This window comes from Squalius cephalus (genome assembly GCF_949319135.1).
Source record: "Squalius cephalus genome assembly, chromosome: 24".
Classification (NCBI taxonomy): Eukaryota; Metazoa; Chordata; class Actinopteri; order Cypriniformes; family Leuciscidae; genus Squalius; species Squalius cephalus.
In genome coordinates, this window is record NC_137145.1 from 14,351,522 (window position 1) to 14,375,524 (window position 24,003).

The 24,003-nt window shown below is 41.6% G+C and overlaps 1 protein-coding gene across 1 annotated transcript in view; it reads right to left on the reverse strand.

Moving 5' to 3' along the window:
- The window catches only part of cxadr (CXADR Ig-like cell adhesion molecule), a 54,949-nt gene that overhangs the window by 15,904 nt on the left and 15,042 nt on the right, over nucleotides 1–24,003 (reverse strand). Inside the window, exon 2 of the mRNA XM_079861838.1 lies at nucleotides 260–429. Coding sequence (XP_079717964.1) covers nucleotides 260–429 — 170 coding nt within the window. The remainder of the gene's footprint in view (nucleotides 1–259; nucleotides 430–24,003) is intronic.

Below are 24,003 nucleotides of genomic sequence, written 5' to 3' on the forward strand. Positions count from 1 at the left end.
CTGCTCATGTTAATGAACACATAACTTAGAAGGAATGTTACTGTTCTGCTTTATACAACAAAGGCAGTCAAACTAGTTTTGTGAGCTTGTTTTTTCTGAAAACAAGAACTTGTGACAGGAAAAGCGGCAATGGGGAACTAGGGACAAAGTCAAACCTAAACCTCCCAGAGGCTTTTGAATAATGAGACATCAAATATGCTTTCCTCTAGAGAGACATTCTCTCTCACATACTTTAATGTGATTTTTATGAGATACTCACCACTTTCTCTTCTTTCTGGTTGTCAGAGGGCTGCAGGCTCCACTCAATGTCCAGAGGCCCAGAATCCTCAGTAGCAAGAGTAAACTGACAGTCCAGCTTCACAGTCTCTCCGCTGGCTTTCTCAATGGATGTTGAACCAGTGGATGTGATCTGTAGTCCACAGGCTGAGCCTGAGAAGAACAAAAAAGATGATGCTTTTTAACAACAATGAAGATGCAGCTTTTTTCCAAAACCAATCACTTGCATCACCCTTGCATCTATAAATATGATGAAGGATGTTTTTTTTCACATCATTGCATGGTTTAATATAATATATGAGCTGTAAATTCCCCGCTGACATGTTGCTATACTCTTCTTGGGTTTGTAATGCTTTGACATAAATTAAACACCCAATACGCAATGATACGCAAATTATTACATTTTGACATCACTACCAGGAAATAAACTGATTTATTAATAAAGTCTTGCAAACACGGTTTACTTGCGTTGTCGGGTTATTGGTTTGCATGTAAACCCAGACAACAGGTTATTTCAATAAGCTGATTTTTGTGAGTTATCAGCATACTGGTGTGCATGTAAATGTGCTCAATGACTGATTTCTTTGGTATGAGAAGATATGTATGTTGGATGACCTCATTAGGGCTCAAGATGAATACATCAGAGATAATCTATTCTTGGAATGAACATCATTTAGTAAATGACAACTAACAGAGCAGATAACAGTGGGGTTCTGTACAGGCGTGGGCTCAAGAGTCAGACAAACCTCAAAAATAAAGCATCTGCCTGTAGGAATGCCTTTTTCTTTTCTTTTTTTTAAACAAATCCAGACTGGCCAACAGTTTTTAAGCTCCTCTTAAAAACTTGATGCTGCATAGTAAACTTCATTTCTTTGTTAGTCAAGAACGACCAGAAATGAAGTGACATGAATTTACATGTCACATGTTCAGTTGTCACCTTCAGCTAAGGATGTGGTGTTGCTATTACCATTACATGGGTAAACAGCTAAATGTGTGTTCAAAATTATACTAATAAATACTAATAATAAACAAATAAGTAAAAAGGAATAAACAAATATTAAACTAATATATAAAAATAATGAATATGTAAGGCCCTTTTTTTGTAAGGGCCACAATGTCTTTAAATGCGGCCCGCTGGACCACTCGGATGATCAATTTTAAAACAATATTTTGAAAAGTAAGTGGAAAGATTGCGTTCAGATTACTAAATCAAACCAGGAGAGGTCGCTATTTTTCCAGCCGATCCCCGTACTAATTACAGCGTAGGATGTGCACGCTAATGTGAAAGCTTACTAAAATTAGCAAAAATAAACAAAAAAATGACATTAAAAATTATGTTTTCCAGTCAAGATGGTAAACGGTTTATCTCTTTACCAAGTTCAAGGAGTCACCCATATGTTTAGTTTGTTTGGAAACCTGTAATGAAAGATTTTAATGTAAATTGCCATTACACCACTGCACTGCCGCTTTTCCACCGTCTGGTCGAACGGTTCTAAGAATGGTAAGGAATGGTTCTTCCAGTATTTTCACTTAAGCTTGGTACGACAGACGACAGACTCATTTGTATTACATTCCAAAGAGCTTCATAATCAGACCCTCAGTGGAAAACGAAACCATATCCGTACCGGCCGGCTCGGATCGGCACGGAATGGAACAGTTAAGCAAAGAGAATGGTTAACGAGAAGTATAAAAGATAAACCGGTGACACTTGAATTGCACTTGTCTTAGATTTCAAAGGTAAAATGCATTCAACAAAAACCTTTTTACCAAATGCATGACAGAAATGTATGCACTTAATTATGTTTTTATACATTTTAAAAAATAGTTTTTTTTTCATGGCAATATGTGGATTATGGTAATACCAATACTATTTTTTGAATAAGCACTTTTTAACTTTGAGGTTGATTTGAGAATGTTCTCTAGGCTTGTAATAAAAAATAAGACATCTATACAGTTGTTTGTTGCAAATTTACAGACAATGCAATTGAGATGTTTTCTTTTGCTTGTTGGGGGTAGGCTAATATTGCTTGTCAACTGACAAAGTTTCCCATCCATTTTAGCATAATTTCACAAGTTTTATAGTTAATTAAATCTTTAAAAACAAATTACATTAATTATAAATTGATTTCCCTTAATAAAAAGTACATTGAGTAAGACTGTGTAAAAGTTGTGAGTGTGGATTAGTAATTTGGAATTAGTAACTTGGTATGAAAGAAAGAAATAATGTTGGCCTTCGTCACTATCGAAGTTGCCCATCCCTGTTGAAGAGGTTGCCTCTAGCTATTAACCTGAGATCAGTCCCATGAAGTTCTTCTCTTTAGACACAAACAGTGGACTGGTTGTAAATCAGCTTTTAAAACGACATTTCACACAATACAAAAAGTTGAATGAAGCTAAAGGGTGTGTTACACAGCATTATATAAGAGAGGATTGTTTAGATGTCACACCTATAACAGAGTGTGAATTTCCCTATGGGCATCACCAACGCTTTGATTTGTGGGATTGAAAAATATTACAAATGTGTAGGCTATAGCACAAGGAATAATAATAATTCAAATGAAAAGCGGCACTGAAGTCAACAAATTAAAATTGCTGGCATGGGCCATTCAGAAATCCCCCATTAGCAGTAATATATGCTCGTTTTCCAGTGATCAAAGTAATTCTTTAAACGAATGAATCCTTTGGTGACCCTGGCTGAAGGCTGCATTTCATTTAAATTTTAATTAATATAGCCAGCTCTCAAGCACAGATCAGGGCTGCGTGGAGGACATGACTTCATTCAATCACCTAGGCCTACTCTCTCCATCTGGAGCCGTAAATCTGGTAAAGCCTGTAGTGTTGAGCTCCACTACCATGCTAATCACATTCACAACTACTACCATTTTTTGATTCTTACATCTATAAAATTCTATTACTAAAGTACGTACAACTTTCTTACCAAAAATTACAAAACAGTCTAAACCAGCTTTGCTACAAATAAAATCCCCCCTTTCCAACCGCACCGTTTTTCTCTCAACTCTAATCATGCAAATGGAATAGTACATAACAGTTTTCTTATCTGATGGAAGTCAGTAATCAATATCGGCCGTTAGCAGAGCAAGAATACAGATCAAGAATGATGAACTGAATATCAACTAAGTATGGCTACAAACAAAAAAAGTAAATGTATAATCGTTCTAAATATCATAACCATTCGTTCAACATCTGATCTTCAATCACCTTAAATGGCACATTAATCATGCATACAAAAATCATGTAAAGACCACGTGAGCATCAGCAGTGACATTTCACAAATGGTTCATTGCCAGCAAGGAAAATGTGATTGAATGGGCCTCATTTCAGTGTGCTGTGCTACTAGATTATCTCCACTGGGTAAAAGAGTGAGTGAAACCAACACTCAATTAAAATGCAAGCTGAAGGTTTGCTAACATCAACATCCTCGCATCAAAATAAATGAATTACACGTGACGTACCACAATTCATTTTTCATTTTGACATTACTGAGCACCATTTTGACTGCTACAAAACAAGAACAAAGTGTCACCATCAATACACCACCAAATAAAATAACTATTCTGAAAATTCTTTAATATTAAAATTACACTGACATTTAAACATAACTATCCCAGTCAAATATGAAGCAGAAAAAATTGCTGCCCATTTTAAAAAGAGACAAAATCAAGACTTGCTACATTGCGGGGATCATGTAATCACTGTAGAAATGGAAAAAGAATAGTACAAGCTTCATGAAAAAATCTTAAGATTAAGGAAATGAGAGGAGATATTAATCAAGAACAGACTCAGGATCTGGGCAGAAACATATGTAATACTACTCCACATAAACAACAGATATGGTAAAGCTGATGCAACTAAAACTACATGGGATATCACAGAATCTCAAGTTCAAAATACACTTGTAGTCACATGAGCAGGTACTGCACAGGTACAGAGTTGTATCTCAAGTGTAAGGGACGCCAAACTTGGGGGTCTGGAGTAAGAGGGCCTTAAATTCTAAGAATATCCATCTCTGCCTGGGTGCTCTTGACCTCCACCAGCTGAGCATGACAACAAATCCTATGAGGTTTAAAAGAAAGCAATTAGACCAACTAGAATGAGGCCACAAGCCCACCACAACACTCTCCACTCTGTCCCCCATTTATTTTTATCTCCCGCTCTCCCATTCCCCTCCAAACTCTCCCTCTCACGCCGGTCTCGTGAGCCCCAGCACTGGTGATTGCAGACCCCCTTTGTGCACTCATAATAGGTAGAGAATCCTGTCTCCTGGCAACACATCGTTCTGAGAATGCCTGAGAGGGGATGAGAGAAAAGGGGGGAAGGTAATACAGATAAAGAAAGAAGGAGTGAGCAATACAAACAAAAAAAGTGGGGGAGGCTGAGTGAGAGGAGAGTAATGACTTGGTGTGGACAGACAGAGTGACAGTAAACAAAAGACTAACAGCTATGGGGTAATCAGTTTCAAACTGCAGACAACAATTACAGTCAGCTGCAGATCAGAAAAACAAAGTAATAAAGTTAATCATAGGTAACAGAAAAACCTGGGCCCACAAACAGAATGCACAGCCATAAACAAAACTAGAAAGATAGAGAAACAGGAAGTGATTTAAAAAAAGAAAAGTAGATTTATTGAAGATTTATGGATATTCATACAGAAATGAGCACACCAACATAAACAGACCCACAATAAATGCCGCCCTGCCTGTTGCTAGGTCGCAATTTTAGCCTATTTTAACAGATTAAGAAAAATATAGCAATACTACTGCTACTTATATGTATGTTTTTCTAGACAGAAGCAGAAGTTTTTCAGAGCAGCTCCCTTCATTTGCTGTGTTCCACATCTCACTCTGAAATCTAAAATGAAACCTTGTTGGTTTAACCTTTACATAATAAATTAAGATATAAAAATTAGGATTAGCATGGTAATTTAAAAGTTTTAATATGAAATTATTTTATTTTTATTAAATACTCTTTATTTGACAGTATAACAGCATTATAACAACATTTCTCAGTTTGTTTAACTTTTTTTTTTTAATCACAATAATCATAATAATTATCATTATTTTATAGCCATATTAAATGGGTCAAAAACTGTGGGAATGCAGTATCTGCTAAAGTGTAACAACAAGTTTTTTATTAATGTTGACTTTATGGTTACTTAAGGTTTGAGTTGGATTCTGTAAAGAGTTTATCCAACACCCTAATGATTTTTTTTGTTGAACACCCCAATTGTCAGTTTTGCGATGTTAGTTTTTTTCAATATCATGCAGCCCTATTTAAAAGAAATACACTATAAATGTGTGCAGGCATGTCTGAATACTGTAAGTGCAAGGAGGTAAGAGTGAGTGTGCTTGTGTCAATAAGATTGCTGGCGAGTGAAGGACATTTATCAATTATAAAAACCACGCTGAAAACTAGGGCTGCACGATTAATCAAAAAAAAAAAAAATCACGATCTCGATTCAAACATAAATGCGATCTCATTTCTTAATGATGGCGATTCACTTCCGTGTATTTCCCTGCATTCAGATCATGTTGCATTCACGTGTTATTGGTCACACTCACACAATAACAAAACACTATTAATTCACCAATCAATCATAATCTCAATCACTTCTCTCCTCTCCCTCCTCGGCCACGTTCCGCTGTTACTGACGTGTAACAAGGCGGCAGACTTAAACGGAGTCAGTTTACTTGGTGGATTTGTAGCGGTAAGAGGTAAAAATGAACCCCAGTGTGGAAAATCCTGGTGGCGACAGTGAGAGTGAGGATGTGCATTGGTACAGAAAAAAGGAGCACATTCCACCATGTGGAACTTTTTTGGGTTTAAACTGAAGACGATGCGCAAAGAGTCATAATTTGCAAGCAGTGCTTTTGCATCATCGCCAATCAATCTCAATCATCATCAATCACCTCAAACTTCACCACAAAATACAGTACGAGTTAGCCATGAAAGACAAGGGAGCCACACCTCAAAACCCTTTAAGGTTCTGTGCCAATTGGAGCAAAAAGCACAGGTTCTATTTAGTTATTTTTATTTATTATTGTATGTTAATGTTATCTTATGTTCAACAACATAAAGCTTTAAAATTATTCACTTTAAGGGGTCTAAAATAAAGAAAAGAGACAATTTTTTGTTTCTCCTGCACTTTATTATACTGAATGTCCTGTGTTTTTTTGTTGTTGTTGTTGTTTTTGTACTTGAGTGCAATACATTTTGGTTGAAAAAATGAGAATTGTGTAAGAGAATCGTGATCTCAATTCACATAAAGAAAAATCGTGATTCACATTTTAGCAAGAATCGTGCAGCCCTACTGAAAACCACACTAAAATCATGTATGTCACATTTCCATTTTCCAAAGTCAATTCAGCGATATCTGAGCCACACTGAGGAAAGGTCACCCCCCGCATATATGATATGCAACAGGAGGGAGATTTGGAAGAATCTTTTCACAGCCGATAAGACATCTTAGTCCATCCCTCTAGTGTACAGACAAACAGAACACAGTTAATGCATTTCAAAACTAACAAGATTGTTCTACATATCAGCATGTGTGGCTGTTTTGCATACAGTACAGCACAACTTGAATTGTAATTAGGTTGTCATACGAGGATGGCTGGAGTACAAACTGAGCTCTCTCTCTCTCTTGCTCACATAAACTCTCATTTTAGAAGCAGCAGTGAAGTGGAAGTTATTTTGGGGTTCCGGCAGTAGAAGAAAAATGACAAAGCAGAGTGTGACAGCTCTAGAGAGGATCGTGGCATGCATGGCATATTTTCCAGGATGGGGAAGGAAGGATTACTACTTGCAGATAATTCCCATTTAAAAAACACTGCAGACGCCAGCTAGTTTAAAATTACTCGCTCTCTCTGAGCAGGAAGCAAAGGGCCTAAATATGCAAGAATTCATTTGAATATTTTTTTTTTTTTTTTTTAAATGAAACAACATCTCCCTACAGCCAACATCTGGATTGAGTCAAATGTTTGGCTTTAAGAGTTAAACAAAGATAATTATGTTAAGTAGTCTAAGCACAAAGAAACAAGAGCAGAAGATGAGCACATTAATATTGTGCCAATTCAACAATTATTTAAAGGTGCAGTAGGACATCTTGGAAAATGCTAACTTTAGCCTGATAGCGCTAAAAGCGTACGTCCCACCCTCCCTGCAAATCGCCGTCCAAAGCCACGCCTCCTGAAAGCATAACGTGCACAGCCCAGAAGACCGGAGACAAAGTTACTGCAATACATCATGTGTCATTCACCAGTGAGAAAACTTTATAGTAGTACAGTTAATAACAGTACTACATACAAAACGTAAACAAATTCTTAAAAACGGAATTAGATGCAGCAAGTTTTCGGTTTGTTTAGCTAGCAAAACGTATCAGTGTATAGTAATATTTCTTGCATGCCAGGGGTTCATCGATGAGAGTCTGGTTGTTGTTGCTGCTTGCCTGCCATTCTCGCTCTGTGTACAGCGTACGTGAACACCAAGGTTATTTTCGTAAACGAAAACTGAAACTAAGACTAAAACTATTGGTCAAAAAACATTTTCGTAAACTGAAATAAAATAGAAATTTCAACATTAATGAAAAACTAAAACTAAACGAAACTAACAACAGTTACTGAAAAACTAACTGAAACAAAATAATAATTAGCAGAAATAAATAATCGTTTTCGTAATTAATAAGCTCTCCTAAATAAGCCTACCGGAAAATCACTTTTTTCCATTCCACTGCCTTACTTTATTTTTCAACGTAGCCTATGACCGTTGCGCTTGAGTCTCGCGTCTTCTGCAGCATCACGTACATGACACTACGCTCTAAAAACGCAGCACTCAAGTTAAAATAAGTTCAACTTTTAAAAGACGCGTAAACCGCTTTCTGTGTGAACCAGCCCTAAGACGAAAGGCCCAAATAAGTATTTCCACCTCATGCAAATACAGCTGTACCTTAATTCCAGGTATAAGATAACCATCTCATGTGAAACTAGCCTAAACAAGATAGGCCTATACCACACATATTAGACAAGATACCACACTGAGCAGAAAACGGAAAAAACAAATAGCATGTCTATAACCCAGAAATAGACGTATATTTGTCAGAGTAGAAGTATATCAAATGTCTGGTCTGAAGAGAACATTTGAATATGTGTATAACTATGAGTATACGATTTTAAAGGGGGGGTGAAATGCTCATTTTCACTCAATCTCCTGTTAATCTTGAGTACCTATAGAGTAGTATTGCATCCTTCATATCTCCAAAACGTCTTTAGTTTTATTATATTTATAAGTTAAAGATTGGCTGTACCGAGTCTTTCCGGAAAAAACCGAGCGGCTGGGGGCGGGCCGTGTGGGCGGTGTGCTATAGCTGTGCTAACTGATCTAACAACAACACAGAGAGACATTTGAAGTAGTTTACTCACCGTGACTGCTCGATCCTTAAGCATTAGACGATCTGCAAATAAGTCGATCTGGGCTTTGTTTATAAAACAATCATCGTCGAAATGCAGGGAACAAAGAGTCGTGCACAACCTCCGTTGATGCTTCGAAAAAACAAACTCCATCCACTATTCCCTTAACGCTGGGTTCTTTGGGAATCTGTGCAGGGTTGTCTTGCCCTGCCAACCAAAAACCCACTTCTTTGGTGACATTGACTTCCCTAAAGCCGAGCAGAGCGCTTTGAGGTAACGTACTGCTTTCGCTCTCTTCTCTCTCTGGTCTGCGAGTGCGCGTGCGGCCGCGGAGAAGTGCCCTTAGGACCCATATAAGGAAATTCCGCTCTATCTTACGTAAGACAGAGCCATACTCGAAAAAAACTTTCCGAAACTTGTGACAAACCGGAAGGAGTATTTTTGGAACAAAAATACTCCTTCAAACGTACAACTTAGTTTTTGAAACTTTGTCCATGTTTAGCATGGGAATCCAACTCTTTAACAGTGTAAAAAACTCAGTATGCATGAAACAGCAATTCCCCCCCCCCCTTTAAACAAAAAGCATAAATGGATCAATACAAGAATAATGTTTGAAAGGATTAATCATAGAAATAAACTTAAAGAATAATCATAATAATCATACGCATATCTTTTTCTTTTTCTTATACACCACGTTTAACAAGATTTCATTTTTAATATTGTTATATAATTTTTACTTTTTAGTTGCATTTGTTTGGTTTTTTGTTCATCCTCAAACAATTATTTTATTTTTATTATTAAGAGGTTTTCACAAGAGTTAAATGTAAACTGCAAACATTAAACTTTGCTGAAATTAAATGTCTTTAACTGGAAGTGTTCTGTTAACTCTGCTAAACTAAAACTGAAACTAAATATATAAAAACTTAATAGAAATGTGTTCACAAAATAAAAACTCAACTAAAACTAACAAAACCATTAATGAAACTAACTAAAACTAAACTGAAATTATAGGAAATTTGAAAATGATATTAAAATAAAAACTAATTTAAAAATGCAAAACTATAATAACCTTGGTGAACACAGACTTATATCTGCGTGAACAGCCTGCGCAGTGGTATGCAAACATACATTGACCGACAGGGAACACATGCTATTATGCCCTTAATTAATTTGTAATTTAGCATTTGTACTGTTCTACTTTTCTGCAGTAGTGCTAATATTGTTGACTCCAGCATAAATTCCACATGCTTTTTCTCATTTGTAAGTCACTTTGGATAAAAGCATCTGCTAAATCATTACATGTAAATGTATTCTTGCCTTTTCTGCAAATACGCCTCCTAATAACATTTCACTACCATTCCTGTTAATAAATAATCTAAAGAGGAAATTAACTGAACAGAAATAAGAAAAAGTCAGTGGCCGGCAGTGTAAAGCACCGTTAGCGGATCTCTTATCAGTGATGAGAATCTTTGACTCTCTTGTCCTCAAAGAATAAGAGGCTGTTTATTTTATAAGGTGCCTGAGCCAATGGGCCATTGCTCTCATTTCCCCTAGCATCTGCTTAGCATCAACTCCCTCCTCCACTCCTTTTTCTGCCCTTCAGACAAAGAACTAGTGACCTTTCCTCTCCCCTCTGCTCTCTAACCCTGAGACAAACACAGTAATGAATGCAAAACCATTTACATTTTCCCTGCCCACCTCTAGGTCACTCAAACACCCCTCCCCCGCCACAAATAATGCAACACTTTCCCATAGTAGGAATCTCCTTTGTCTATGGTTAAGAGTAAGACTCCCACACTTTATAATGGAAATACATGATTTTGTTTTCTGTTGTATTGGGATTAGGGCTACACAATTATTCGAAATTAAACCATTTATGCATAGCTTGTCAGTGAAGCACGACTCTGTGATCAGTTGTAAATGCTGCCCCATCTGAAAGCCAGAGGTCGCTCTCCCGCAGAAACGTACTGGTTACTTTCGTAACCTCGGTTCCCTTAGAGATAAGGGAACGAGTACTGCGTTGCAAACGCTTATGGGAAAACTCCTTTTCTCGAGAATATTGAAGCCTTTATTTTAAAACGCATTTGCTACAGCACAGGCAAGAGCATCAGACCCACGTGAGTGAGCTGATAGGCTGTGCTGTGGGCAACTGCACGAACCAATGGCGGATAGACAGAAGCGCGCGAGCCAATCAGGGCGCTTGGCGCTCTGTCACTGTCAAGCGCGCGAAACTACACGTGACCATAACATATAAATACAGATAGAATCCGCCATTTGACAGGTATAATCGACTGAAGCGACAAACCTGCCATAAGAAAAATAGCACGGCAAGGCAACGCAGTACTCGTTCCCTTATCTCTAAGGGAACCGAGGTTACGAAAGTAACCAGTACGTTCCCTTACGAGAACGTTCTCTCGTACTGCGTTGCAAACGCTTATGGGAACGTTTCCATTTAAAACGCCGTGCTATTAATCTTTTGGCCGCTCTGACTCACCAGAGTTCCGGGAAGTACAGAATAGCCAGGATAAAAAGAGACCGAACATCGGGCCCATCAATTATCCGTAATAAAGACTGGCCAGAGCCAGTCATTTAACCCACAAGGTGATAGCCGTGTGTTTAATATCAAACTAGTCTGGGTCCGCAGAGCCAGAGTCTAGACTGAAAAGACTGTAACTGCAAAGCAGGGACATTAAAGTTATAATTCATCGGATCTGGCCAAAGCCAGTCACTTAGTCCACAAGGTGAAAACCGTGTGTTCAATATCAACTAGACTGGGTCACAGAGCCAGTGTCTAGACAGAAGAACTGTAGCTACAAAGCAAGGGCATTAAAGCTATAATTCAACAATGTGGACGGAGCGGATATCCGGCCGCCGCACATATGCTATAGATGGGAATACCCAAGTGACCATGGTTCAAAACTAGTCTGGATCCACAGAGCCAGAGTCTAGACAGAAAGAACGCATGTCTGCAGAGCAGGGACATCCAGATTATAGAATCTCACAAATGTGGACGGAGCGGACCAGCCGGCCGCCGCACAAATGTCTTCAATGGGAATACCACTTGACCAAGCCCACGAAGAGGCAACACCTCTCGTGGAATGAGCTCTAACACCTATGGGACAAGAGAGGCCCAGTGAGGTGTAAGCCAGGGCAATGGCGTCAACTATCCATCTGGACAGTGTGGTTTTAGTGACCGGGAGGCCCTTGGATCGGCCCCCGAAACACACAAAGAGCTGTTCAGACTGTCTGAAAGAGGCCGAACGCTCCAGATAAATTCTCAAAGCTCTGACTGGGCAAAGCATGAGAGAATCGCTATCCTCCTCGGAGGAGGGGAGAGCTGACAGAGAAATAACCTGGGCTCTGAACGGAGTTGAGAGCACCTTAGGAACATATCCATGTCTTGGCCTAAGAATGACCTTGGAGTCATTAGGACCAAACTCCAGACAGGAAGCGCTGGTAGACAGCGCCTGTAAATCCCCTATTCTCTTTACTGACGCCAGTGCTAGAAGCAGGGCGGTTTTCAGAGAGAGAGACTTAGGATCAGCTGACTGAAGTGGTTCAAAGGGAGGTCCCTTAAGAGCCCGCAGGACCAAGGAGAGGTCCCAGGCCGGAACAGACGGTGGCCGAGGCGGGTTAAGCCTCCTGGCGCCCCTGAGGAAGCGAACTATAAGGTCGCTTTTTCCTAAGGAGGCCCCGGCTTCCAATACGTGAAAAGCAGCAATGGCTGCCACGTACACTTTGAGAGTGGAGGGGGAGCGACCCGCGTCCAACATCTCCTGTAGAAAAGACAGTACTCTTGGTACTTCACAAGTGTATGGGTCGAGGTCTCGAGCTAAACACCAGCTGGAAAACACTGACCATTTACTGAGATAGAGGCGTCTGGTAGACGGAGCTCTAGCTTCCTTTATAGTATTCAGGACGCCCTCTGGGAGGTTCTGGGGTACCCGTTGAGTGGCCATACATGTAGGGCCCATAAGTCGGGACGGGGATGCCAGATTGTCCTGTTGGCCTGAGTCAGGAGGTCGCGCCTCACTGGGATTGGCCACGGGTCTGCTACAGACAGCTGCATCAACTCTGGGAACCAAACCTGGGTCCGCCAGAGAGGAGCTACTAATAGCACTGCGCTTTTCGTGTTCCTGATCCGTTCGATGACCTGAGGGAGCATCGAGACCGGGGGGAACGCATAGAGAGGAAGGTTGGGCCAGTCGTGGGCCAACGCATCCCTGCTCTTTGAGAAAAAGATTGGGCATTGACAGTTGTCTTCTGAGGCGAAAAGATCTACTTCTGCCTTCCCGAAGACCTCCCAGAGTAGGAGAACTGTCTGAGGGTGGAGAGACCATTCCTCTGGGGGAACTCTGCCCCGAGAGAGCATGTCTGCTCCTGTATTCAACGTGCCTGGCACGTGAGCTGCCCTGAGCGAGCGCAGATTGGTGTGAGCCCATAGCAAGAGCTGTGAGGCTATGGCAAACAGGTTGCGGGACCTGAGGCCGCCCTGGCGATTTATGTAAGAGACCACCGACATGTTGTCCGTCCGTACCAACACGTGGTGTCCCGCCAGGTATGGGAGGAATGTTTTTAGGGCTAGAAAAACTGCTCTCATTTCGAGGCAGTTTATGTGTAGGCGTTTCTCCGAGCTCGACCAGAGGCCGGAGGCAGGCCTGCCCTCGTACAGAGCTCCCCAACCGGAGTTGGAGGCGTCTGTTGAAATCATCCTCCTCTCTGAAACTACCCCCATGCTTACGCCCTGCTGGTACCAGCTGGCGTTTTTCCAAGGGGCCAGGGCTTGAACACAGCGCTGGTCCACCTTGATAATCAAGTGGCCTGAATGCCAGGCGTGGGGTGGCACCAGAGGAGCCAGCCACAGCTGAAGAGGACGCATACGCAGTAGGCCTAGTTGGAGTACTGATGATGCAGAGGCCATCAGGCCAAGGATCCTCTGAAACGTTCTGAGGGGTACAAGAGAGCCCTCTATGAACGATGCCGTGAGCTGCTGAATCGTTAGAGCACGGGCCGGTGTGGGCCATGCTCTCATAAGTACGGAGTCGAGAACTGTTCCCAGGAACGTGATACGTTGGCTGGGCAACAGAACACTCTTTGCAACATTGACCCTGAGCCCTAGACATTCTAGATGGCTGAGGAGCCAGGCTTTGTGAGTATGTGACTCCGCCTCTGACTGGGTCAGTATGAGCCAGTCGTCGAGGTAGTTTAGGATGCGCATTCCCCGCTGTCTCAGGGGGGAGAGAGCTGCATCCATGCACTTCGTGAATGTACGAGGCGCTAGTGCCAGTCCAAATGGAAGAACTGTGTACTGGTATGTCTGCCCCTCGAAGGCGAATCTCAAGAATGGCCTGTGGTGGGGGTTCACTTGAATGTGAAAGTAAGCGTCTTTCAGATCTACTGAGAAAAACCAGTCGCCTGGGCGAATCTGCGCCAGGATATGTCTGGTCGTGAGCATTCTGAACGGCCGTGACATGAGAGCCTTGTTCAGATGTCTGAGATCTAAAATGGGTCTCAGGCCGCCGTCTTTCTTTGGAACAAGAAAGTATCGGCTGTAAAAACCTGACTCGCTCAGAGAAGGGGGGATCTTCTCGATGGCCCCTTTCGCCAGCAGACTTAACACTTCGGTGCGGAGGACATGACTCAATGTGCCCCTTACCGTGGTTTGTATAACCGCGCGAAAACGCGGTGGTCTGCGGGCGAACTGAAGCGAGTAACCATGCTTTATGATGTTCATCACCCATACTGAAACTCCGGGGATAGCTTGCCAAGCTAGAGCCCGCAGAGCTAGAGGCATTATCATATCTGGAACACCCAGAGTGGGGGGCTCGGACTGACATGTATGCATGTGAGAAATTATGCTCGATTTGTGCTTTGTGTGGGTCGCTGTTAAAACAGCGTTTGTTTGCAGGGGTGCGTGACATGTGACGGGCCCATGAACTGCATTTAGAACTGCTGCAGCCGCCTGAACTGAAGAGGGAGCCGTGAGCAGTAGTCGAGCGATTTTTGGGGCTGGTCCGGCCGCAGCGGGACAGTGACCCCTCTTTGTGCCGGTTAGGACGGCTTCTTGGGCTCGTGATCGAGCGTCAGCTTCGGCCGCGGGCCCTGGCGCTTAGGGAACGGGAACCGTTTCGCTGGCTTCATGTGCTTACTGGTCTCAGCCGCTGGGCGGGGCTGGAGGACCTGGGACACCACTTTCTCAGGTCGCGGCGTGCTCTTGGGGCGCCGTTGGACTGAGCTGGAGCGCTTTGGTAGAAAGTGTCTCATGGCGCTGGAAGCCTTCTGAGCTTCAGTGAAGCGATCGGCGAAGCCGCTGACAGATGGGCCGAAGAGACCTGAGGCTGTGACGGGCGAGTCGAGGAAGGCAGTTTTATCCGCGTCCCTGATCTCGGTTAAGTTTAGCCAGAGGTGGCGCTCCATTACCACTAGGCTGGCCATATTGCGGCCCAGGGCTTGAGCGGTGGTCTTCGTGGCCCTCAGTGCCAGATCCGTGGCACTCCTGAGGTCTTTAAATGTGTCTGGGTCCGGGCCTGACTCATCCATGGAACGGAGAAGTTTGGCCTGGAAGGCTTGAAGCGTCGCCATGGCGTGAAGTGCAGAGGCGGCTTGACCGGCGGCAGCGTATGCGCGGCTGGCAATGGCCGAAGTAGTTCTGCACGGCTTAGAAGGGTGCACCGTCTTAGACCTCCAACTACCTGCAGTGGGGGGGCATAAGTGTGCAGCGACCGCTTCCTCCAGTGGGGGGAGAGACACATATCCTTTCTCTTCAGCGCCGTCAACAGTGGAGAGCGTAGAAGAGGCAGATGAGCGCGTTCGCGCTGAAAAGGGCGCGCGCCAGCATTTTGTGAGCTCTTCGTGAACCTCAGGCATAAATGGAGCGGCGCGCTGACGAGGGGCCTGCTGGCGCCCCGGCAGGTACCATTCATCGAGGCGGCTTCTGGCGGGCTCAGCTGGAGAAAGCCAATCGAGTCCCAACTCGTCAACAGCGCGAGACATGACACGGAGAAGTTCGGCGTCAATGCTCGCTCGAGTATCAGAAAACTCTAGCTGAGAGGGGGGGGCGGGGTCCGCGGAGCCCGACCAATCCTCGCTCTCAGATGCCGCCATAGAAAGTGCGTCATCGACGTCATCCGGAGATGCGCCGAAAGAGACGAGTCCAGCCGCTTCAGACGAGGGGCGCTGCTCGCTCCGAGAGAACAGGACAGGCGAAGAAGGCGTGGGCGAGGCACGAGGAGAAAGGCCCGGCGTGCACTCGCTAAACTCACCGCGCTCAGGACGCCTCTGATCGCGCCGCTTCTTCCTACGGGGCTCGTGGGGCGCCGAAGACGGAAGGTGGGCGGAATCGGTCACCGTCGAAGACAGCCTTGAACGGAGAACGGAGACAGGCATCCCGTCGCAGAATTGGCAGCCGCCTTTCATGAGCGCTGCCTCGGCGTGCTCAGGGCCGAGGCAGGCCGCACACTGGGTGTGTCCGTCGGATGCATGCAGGGAGACCCCGCAGCTCTCACAGATGGAGAGAGGCATTATGCCGCGCTGTGAAAACAGCGGTTTGCTCTTTTAGATAAATATGCAATGAAAAGGATATAATTTTTCGTCGGATGCCACAGGGAAACGCTCAGCTGGCGAGATGCCGGGATGCGAAGCTGTTCCGCTGGACGGCTTTTCCACGACGAGGGCTTCTTACGACCGGAGAAAATCAGCGACGAGGTGAGTCGAGCTGAAGGAGATTAAATCTGTCAAATGGCGGATTCTATCTGTATTTATATGTTATGGTCACGTGTAGTTTCGCGCGCTTGACAGTGACAGAGCGCCAAGCGCCCTGATTGGCTCGCGCGCTTCTGTCTATCCGCCATTGGTTCGTGCAGTTGCCCACAGCACAGCCTATCAGCTCACTCACGTGGGTCTGATGCTCTCGCCTGTGCTGTAGCAAATGCGTTTTAAAATAAAGGCTTCAATATTCTCGAGAAAAGGAGTCTTCCCATAAGCGTTTGCAACGCAGTACGAGAGAACGTTCTCGTAAGGGAACTCCAAATATGCCCCGCAGGAGTAAGATAACGCACAGTGTTCCAAGATATCCTTATGGGCATCATACTATCTGTAGCTGAATAAACAGAAAATGTAAATACTTTAATTGATTAAACGTGATTAACAAACACACGACTACAACAATATATGGTTTATCTGAGCCTTCTCTGTATTTTCATGATAATAAAGTATATTTATATACTTCAATGCTAATCAACATAGCCTTTATCACTGTATAGAATACTATGAAATAATATGTTGTGTGCCTCATTCTGTGTAAGAAGCCACATCACAAGGATGCTCAACTGTCAACTGAAGTGAGTTTGGAGTAAAAACATGTTCATAAATGCTTCTCATGATTAGAAAGAGGTTTGATGCGTGTTGCTTTTTCAAATGCATGTTATAAGCGACTCAAACTTGCAGAGCTTTCAGATGGAGCAGCATTTACTACTGATCACAGAGCAGTGCATCACTGACAAGTTGTACATATAAAAAAAAAATAAAAAAATAAAAAAATAAACAACAACCGCAAAAGTGCTTCATACTTTATAAACGAAAAATTGTGGCAGAAATATCCAAAGCTGAATCTGGTATACAATAAACAGAAATAAAAGTCCCGAAATCCTGATGGGACTAATTTGGACTTACTGTACATTTTAAATGTTTTGAATTATTATTAATTTAATTATCAATTTGTTTGGTCTCAGAATTACGGATTTTGATTAGTTTATCTTGACCAACCCCTTTTGTTTACTTTTTTTTTTTTTTTTTTGCATAAAAAAATAAATAATAATAATTGCATTCGATTTTGGATAGCTCTTGTGATCACAAAATCCTGGAAGGACAGAATAACTTGTAGTGTTTTGCAAATAATAACTGTAAAAAGATCTGTTTGAGTTATATCGAGGCCTACTTGGAATATTTTTGCTTTTTCTGTGCGGAATGGATTTAAACATTGTAAAATTTGTAATACAGAGCAGAAAGCACTACATACCCCTTGGTAGCTAAAAGCATAATCAATTTAGCCCAAATATTTACAAACACACACAGGGTGAAGGAATGTGTAGAACAATAACAGGCGTTCCAATTCTGTGGAATTTTTCAATGGGCACAAATTTCATGTTAGCTTAGTCACAACACATTCCAAGTAACTCAACATTAACTGGAAAAATTTAAATCTGTGGAACTGAAACAAATCGCAAGATTAGAATTTTATAAGTTTAAAAAAGAAGAAATCTAGAAAGTCTTACAAGTTTGGAATCACACAAGTCTGTGTAAATGGGGGGAAGCATCTATTTAAGATATGTTCATGGTCTCACTCTCAAACATAAATAGAAATCAAGAAAGTAGACTAACAGGAGCAAACCCTTCATGTAAAGACAGGAGGATCATGTGCCTGGTCAGTGCTTGCTGAGAGGCCAGTCCAGGAGAAAGACCCCAGGTGAAGAGAGACTGCGGATTCCATAAATCTCTCCTGACTACTGGGACTTAAACTAATCTAGAAACGCATATATTTCCACACAGTCTGTCTCTCTTTTTCAATCAGTGTCAAACAAACTCACATATACAACTTGAGCCATCAGACGACACACCCAATCGGAACTAAATCCACCGGTTCAGTGACCTCTTCCATCTGCCTTACATATCAAAACTATTCCCACAACAACTAAAATCACAAAGCAGCTTAAAAAAATAAACACTGCTCTGTCTCTGGATAATTTTTTGTTGCACTTTTTCTTGTTTATGACAAGAGGCATGTTTGGAGCGTGAATAAATTGTAATACTGTATTACAAAACAGAGTGACTGGGCAATTCCACGCAAAACTGTCACATCCATAACGCCAGCACAATGCCATTGTATGTAGTTGGCGTTATGGATGTGACAGTTTTGCGTGGAATTGCCCGACTACAACATTGAAGTTACAGGAAGAAAATGTGTGTGGTATCCCTGGTGAACAATGTTATTTGAGAAACTGTGAAGTATAAAGCTCACAGTGAGAAGCTTACAGTACAAGTAAGGCGGGTGGGGAAAATGCCATGGATGAGACAGGAATGAAGATGTAAATTGATAAATCTGCTCTTCCAGGGGGCAGAAGAGAAGTAGCCTATCAGTATAGTTTTATTTAATGCCATGCCAGCATCTGTGGCTATCTTCGTGGCAAAAACCGAATTACAAAAATACAAGTTACACGTATACAATAACAATAAAAACCAAGCAAACAGAAAAAAAACGTAATTAATATTATACAAGATTTTTAACATTAACATATGATAATTCTAAAACCTTTTCTAGTAAAATCTTACTAAACAAGTCCTTAAGTGAGCTTACTCCATAAACATGTTTTCTGCATTAAAAGCGGAACAGTCCAATAAAATGTTTAATTGGTCTTGCAGAACATACATACAGTTGGGTGGGCAGAAGAGAAGTTAAACATGGATACATCTAATTTTTGTGTATTTCTAATCTGACAAAACCAGACTACTAACAGTCTTTGATCAGTAACTCAGGGCTGGTCTTCTTTACAGAGCAGAACAGACACTACACACAAAACCTTGAACACCCATTAAATGAACTGTTTAATTGAGAGCTACAACACCAATCATATGTAAAACCGGCACACATAATCCCACACTCACACATGTACACACAACGGCTTGAAGTTCTCAAGCATGTCTTTAATGATTTCGGAGGGGCCAAGAGAGCGGAGGGCTCAGACTGACAGAGCGTGAATATCATTCTAGAACATTCCTCTGAACCGCAGTGCTCAATTAAGGATTAAAGACCCAAACTAGTTTGGCAGTAACGAGGCCTCTTCTCAGAGTTATTAGCAATGGCTGCTTATGAAAGAGAGGGCTGGCCTAAAACCGTCATTGCGGTTGGCTTCTCTGCAGCTTAACATATAGAACACCTGCCAAATTTTGACCACAGCAGGAATGCTTGAAAAGTATGTTGGAGAGACAGTGCAGTTTTAGAGCAAAATACAGAGTACCAATTTATTCTGACAGCATGACTTCACAAATCCCTTATGTAGTTGGTGCTCTCTTCACCAATCCAGGGAATCCTTGATAGTTTAAGTTTTGTTTCCTAGAAAGGTTACAGGCACGTCCCAGAACTGATTATATCTCCACCAAACGCAACCACTCAGAAACAAATATATTAAATGAACATCAATCTGTGTGTGCAGTTTAATTTGTTTAACAAAATAAGAAATAGGCCAAATTTGAACAGTCCAATGAAATTAGCCAAGCATTCACTCAGAAAAATCACTGAAAATAGACAGACATTGCAATTACTGAAAAACGAATTAGTAGCTTCAACATATGCATACATAATTGCACATACACAGCTTGCTCATATTCTGAAATACAAACTACTGGACTGTAATGTTAACAGAATGCAGATAAGACAGCAAATACACTCACAGGGATACATTCTGTAAGTATATAGCATGTAATAGATTAAAATCCTCCCTAATGTAAGGGAAAGGCATCACTCAAATCTCTTATACAGGTCAGCCTGCTGCTATGAGATCAGCAGGAAAAAACATTGCAGCACTTACTGTGAAATCTGTCTGAAACATATGTGGATCCACCTAAAAGTTCAACTCCAACATATCTTCAAAGTGACTGAATTAAAAAAATTATCAAAAGTGACAGTAAAGACATTTATAATGTCACAAAAGATTTCCATTTCAAATAAATGGTCTTTTGAACTTTCTATTCAAAGAATCGCTTAACATATGGTGGAAAATGTGGAAGTAATTTTTCCATGGACAAAGAGTTTAGTTTAGGATCAAAACTGTGGGTGTTTTCCAGACACAGCACACAGCATCTGCCCCGGGCTGCAACAGCATTTTATTTTCATCTACAGAATATTGTATTTCCAATGATGGCTCCACTGGGAGCTTGGCAAGCTGTGAATTTGATAAAATGTGTGCCTGTGTAAATCAATAGCACTTGACAAAAGATAAGTGACATTGTCTGAATGGGCACAATGCCATTACCAGCACTGCACTGAAACTCGACAGATCATCACAGATCAAGAACATGTTCTAGAATTCATACCCATTTGAACTTGGCATTTTTTAAGGAGCCAGGAATCAAATCAACCAGTTACAATGAGTATAATATAACATTACTAACTTTGATTTAAATCAAAAAAGCATTTGAAAATCAGGCAAAAAGACAAAAAGGTAATCTACTAATCTTAATCTACTTATGTTGGGTACACACACCAAAAGATTTTTTACATTTTATAAGATTTTCAAAATGTGATAGACCACAAACATGAGGACAAAAAATCCAAGATTTAACCGTTTTGCTCCTATAGTGTGTGGTGTGCCATGATGTGACAAAGACAGCACACCACACACGAACAGAATTTCAACCAGAGTCTTGACTGTCTGTGAACACAGGAAATCTCGCGAGACTTCAAAATAAGCATGCCGAACGATATGCAGGAAAAAAATTGCGATGATAGTGATTGGAATGATTTTGTTGTTGGAACAACAATACTTGTTGGAATTATCAACAAGCTGATCCTTCATTTCTGCTGTCCACATCAATTTCACTTTGTGCTGCGCCATGACTGCGTTTGTTATGCGTCCGTCTTCCATCATCTCGCTTTCTGATTGGATATTGTTTTGTTTCACGTGATAATCTTCAGAACGTGTGCGTTTGTCCTCGGGGTTCCCCCCACACATCAGGATTTCTGATCGTAAATATTAAACATGTTGAATATTTACGATTCGCGATCGGGGCGGCTCCGACGTTCTTCCGAGCAGGTTCGGACGCTCGTAACACACCTCACACCAAGGGAAAATCTGATAAGATAATCTGTAGAACCATCAAGATAATCGGGACATTGCTAGGATTGTCGGAAGGGAGGAAATCGGCCCAAAATCAGCCCAATTATCTTTTGGTGTGTACCCAGCATTAACCGCTTTAATAATGAGGGAAACAATTACAATCCCATGAAGCACTGCAAATGACAACGGAATCAAAAACCAATGAAAAACACAAAACTATTGATTTTTAAAAACTAGTGTTGTCAAAAGTACAGACTTCGTTAATTAAATTTTTCAAATATGACACTTTGAATGCTGTTGAGCGGAATCGTAAACACCTCTGATTGCCCATTGTGTTCACACGCTCAGGTCTGTGATTAGCTACAATGATCAGTGCTTCAAAAACATGTTGTAAATATACATCAATGACAAAGTCAGTACTTTTGACAACACTAGAAACATTTTTATATTTCACAATATACCCTATAAAAAATGATGTATACAAATGAAGTATTGAGATCACAGCGAGAATGACATACGTCATTTACAGTAGCCTACTTCATGGAAGTGGGCAGTCAACGAGAGCTCTTTTGGCACAATTTGCTTGCCACAGTTTTCTACAAAATTTCCCCATTGTAAAAATGCAATGAGTGAGAAAATATTTAGGTGAGATAAATGTAATAAAAAAAATGTGTCTAAAAATGACAACCTCCCCCCATGCAGGTTTTAGCTGGTGTTCTTTTTGAAAGTCACAGCAGGACAGTAAAGATAGGACTTTAGTCACTAGGTGATAGCACTATCAGATCACACCCAGCCATGCTGACGATAACACACACTAAGTCAACTCCACACAGGCCAATCTGTATGGACCACAGCAGTGAACATGGTCTCAATATGATGAGCGATCTCATGCATTACACACAAGCAAGAAAAACAAACCAGCAGGTGTGTTGAGCGCACCTCTGTGTGCGTTGCTCCCTCAGGCTCAGCAAATCTGTCAGGGTCTATTACTGAGGAAGAGGAAGAAAGAGACTCTGAATGTCAAACGTTAAAGCAAATGCCATTTCCACACAACAACTCTGTATAGAGAAGAAAAAAAACTTATAGAAGATAAAAAAGATAGAAAGGAAGATGGACATTCTTTGACACTATCAGCAGAATGATGGGAGAGTGAAGTATCTGGACAGTATAGATAATAGTGTAAAACTGCACTAACAGTGCCACTGGATGTGTATGTGATATAGCAGCAAGGTCTGCTTCAAAAAGAACTGAATATGCATCACAAGCCTGCTGTGGGGCACAGCACATTGTGTGGCACCATACACGCATGCAATATGCAATCCATGCTTCTCTCAACATTCAAAAGGGAATGGACCAATCGGTGCATGAAATTCACTTTGCCTTTGCTTTGAATTAAAAAGATTCTCCTAACCATTCAAAGAGTAAGTAACATTACAGACATGCAAGAACAAACTCTGTTTAGAGAAAAAAACTTCACCTGGTGATAAAAAAGATAGAAAGGACGATCGACATTCTGTGGGTTGTCACAAAATGGCACTATTATCAGCAGAATGAGGAGAGAGCATCATCTTGACTGTAGATAAAATGTAAAACTGCACTAACAGTGCCACTGGATGTGTATGAAAGTGATATAGCAGCAAGGTCTCGGTACATGAAATACACTTTGCCTTTCTTTTTTCACACAAATTCTGTGTTGTTTTTTCAGGTAATCAAATGAAGACATAAAACATTAATACAATTTCTTTTAAACATATGAAATTAAACTTTTTGTCAAACATCGTGAGGCACAATGAGCTTTACTGTTCAAATTAAAACATGGAAGAAAAATTTTGATTATTCCTTAAAAAAATAAAGCTTTGATCAATTTATTTGTATAAAGGCCTGTTCACACCGGGACGAATTTCGCGCGCGATATTTGCCGACGTTTAACGCCTCGTGACTAAACAAAGGGCGCCAATGTGAGTGTGCACACCGACGCGAAAAACGGCACGCGTAAAAGCGTCATTTTTTAAAAAACGCCTCAGGTTCGTTTTTTTTATTTGACAGTCAAAAACTGTCCGACCAATGAGATTGGCGCTTTTGCTCACGTGTCTGGAGCTTGTGAAGTTACAGTAAAACACAACTTGGGGGCGCTCAAACACAAAACGGTCTTGCCGAGCACACATACGAAACGGAGAAGATATACGCCATGTAGCGTCTCTACACTGTTATACTGTCTATGGTCTACACTGCCGGGAAGAAATAAGACGAGGAAGATGCAAGGCAAGATGAATGTAGAGCTGCTGGTCTCGTTGGTGTCGGAACACAAAGAACTATATGACAAACGCGACTACAAAAATCTTGATAAAAGAGAACTGTTATGGAGTGGTATTGCACCTTGTGTACCGGGGTATTTCTGTTTTACATTAAGCGCCATCTAATGTCAGGGAATGAATTTGCATGTTCACTCGGCTCATCATCAGCGGAAATCGCTT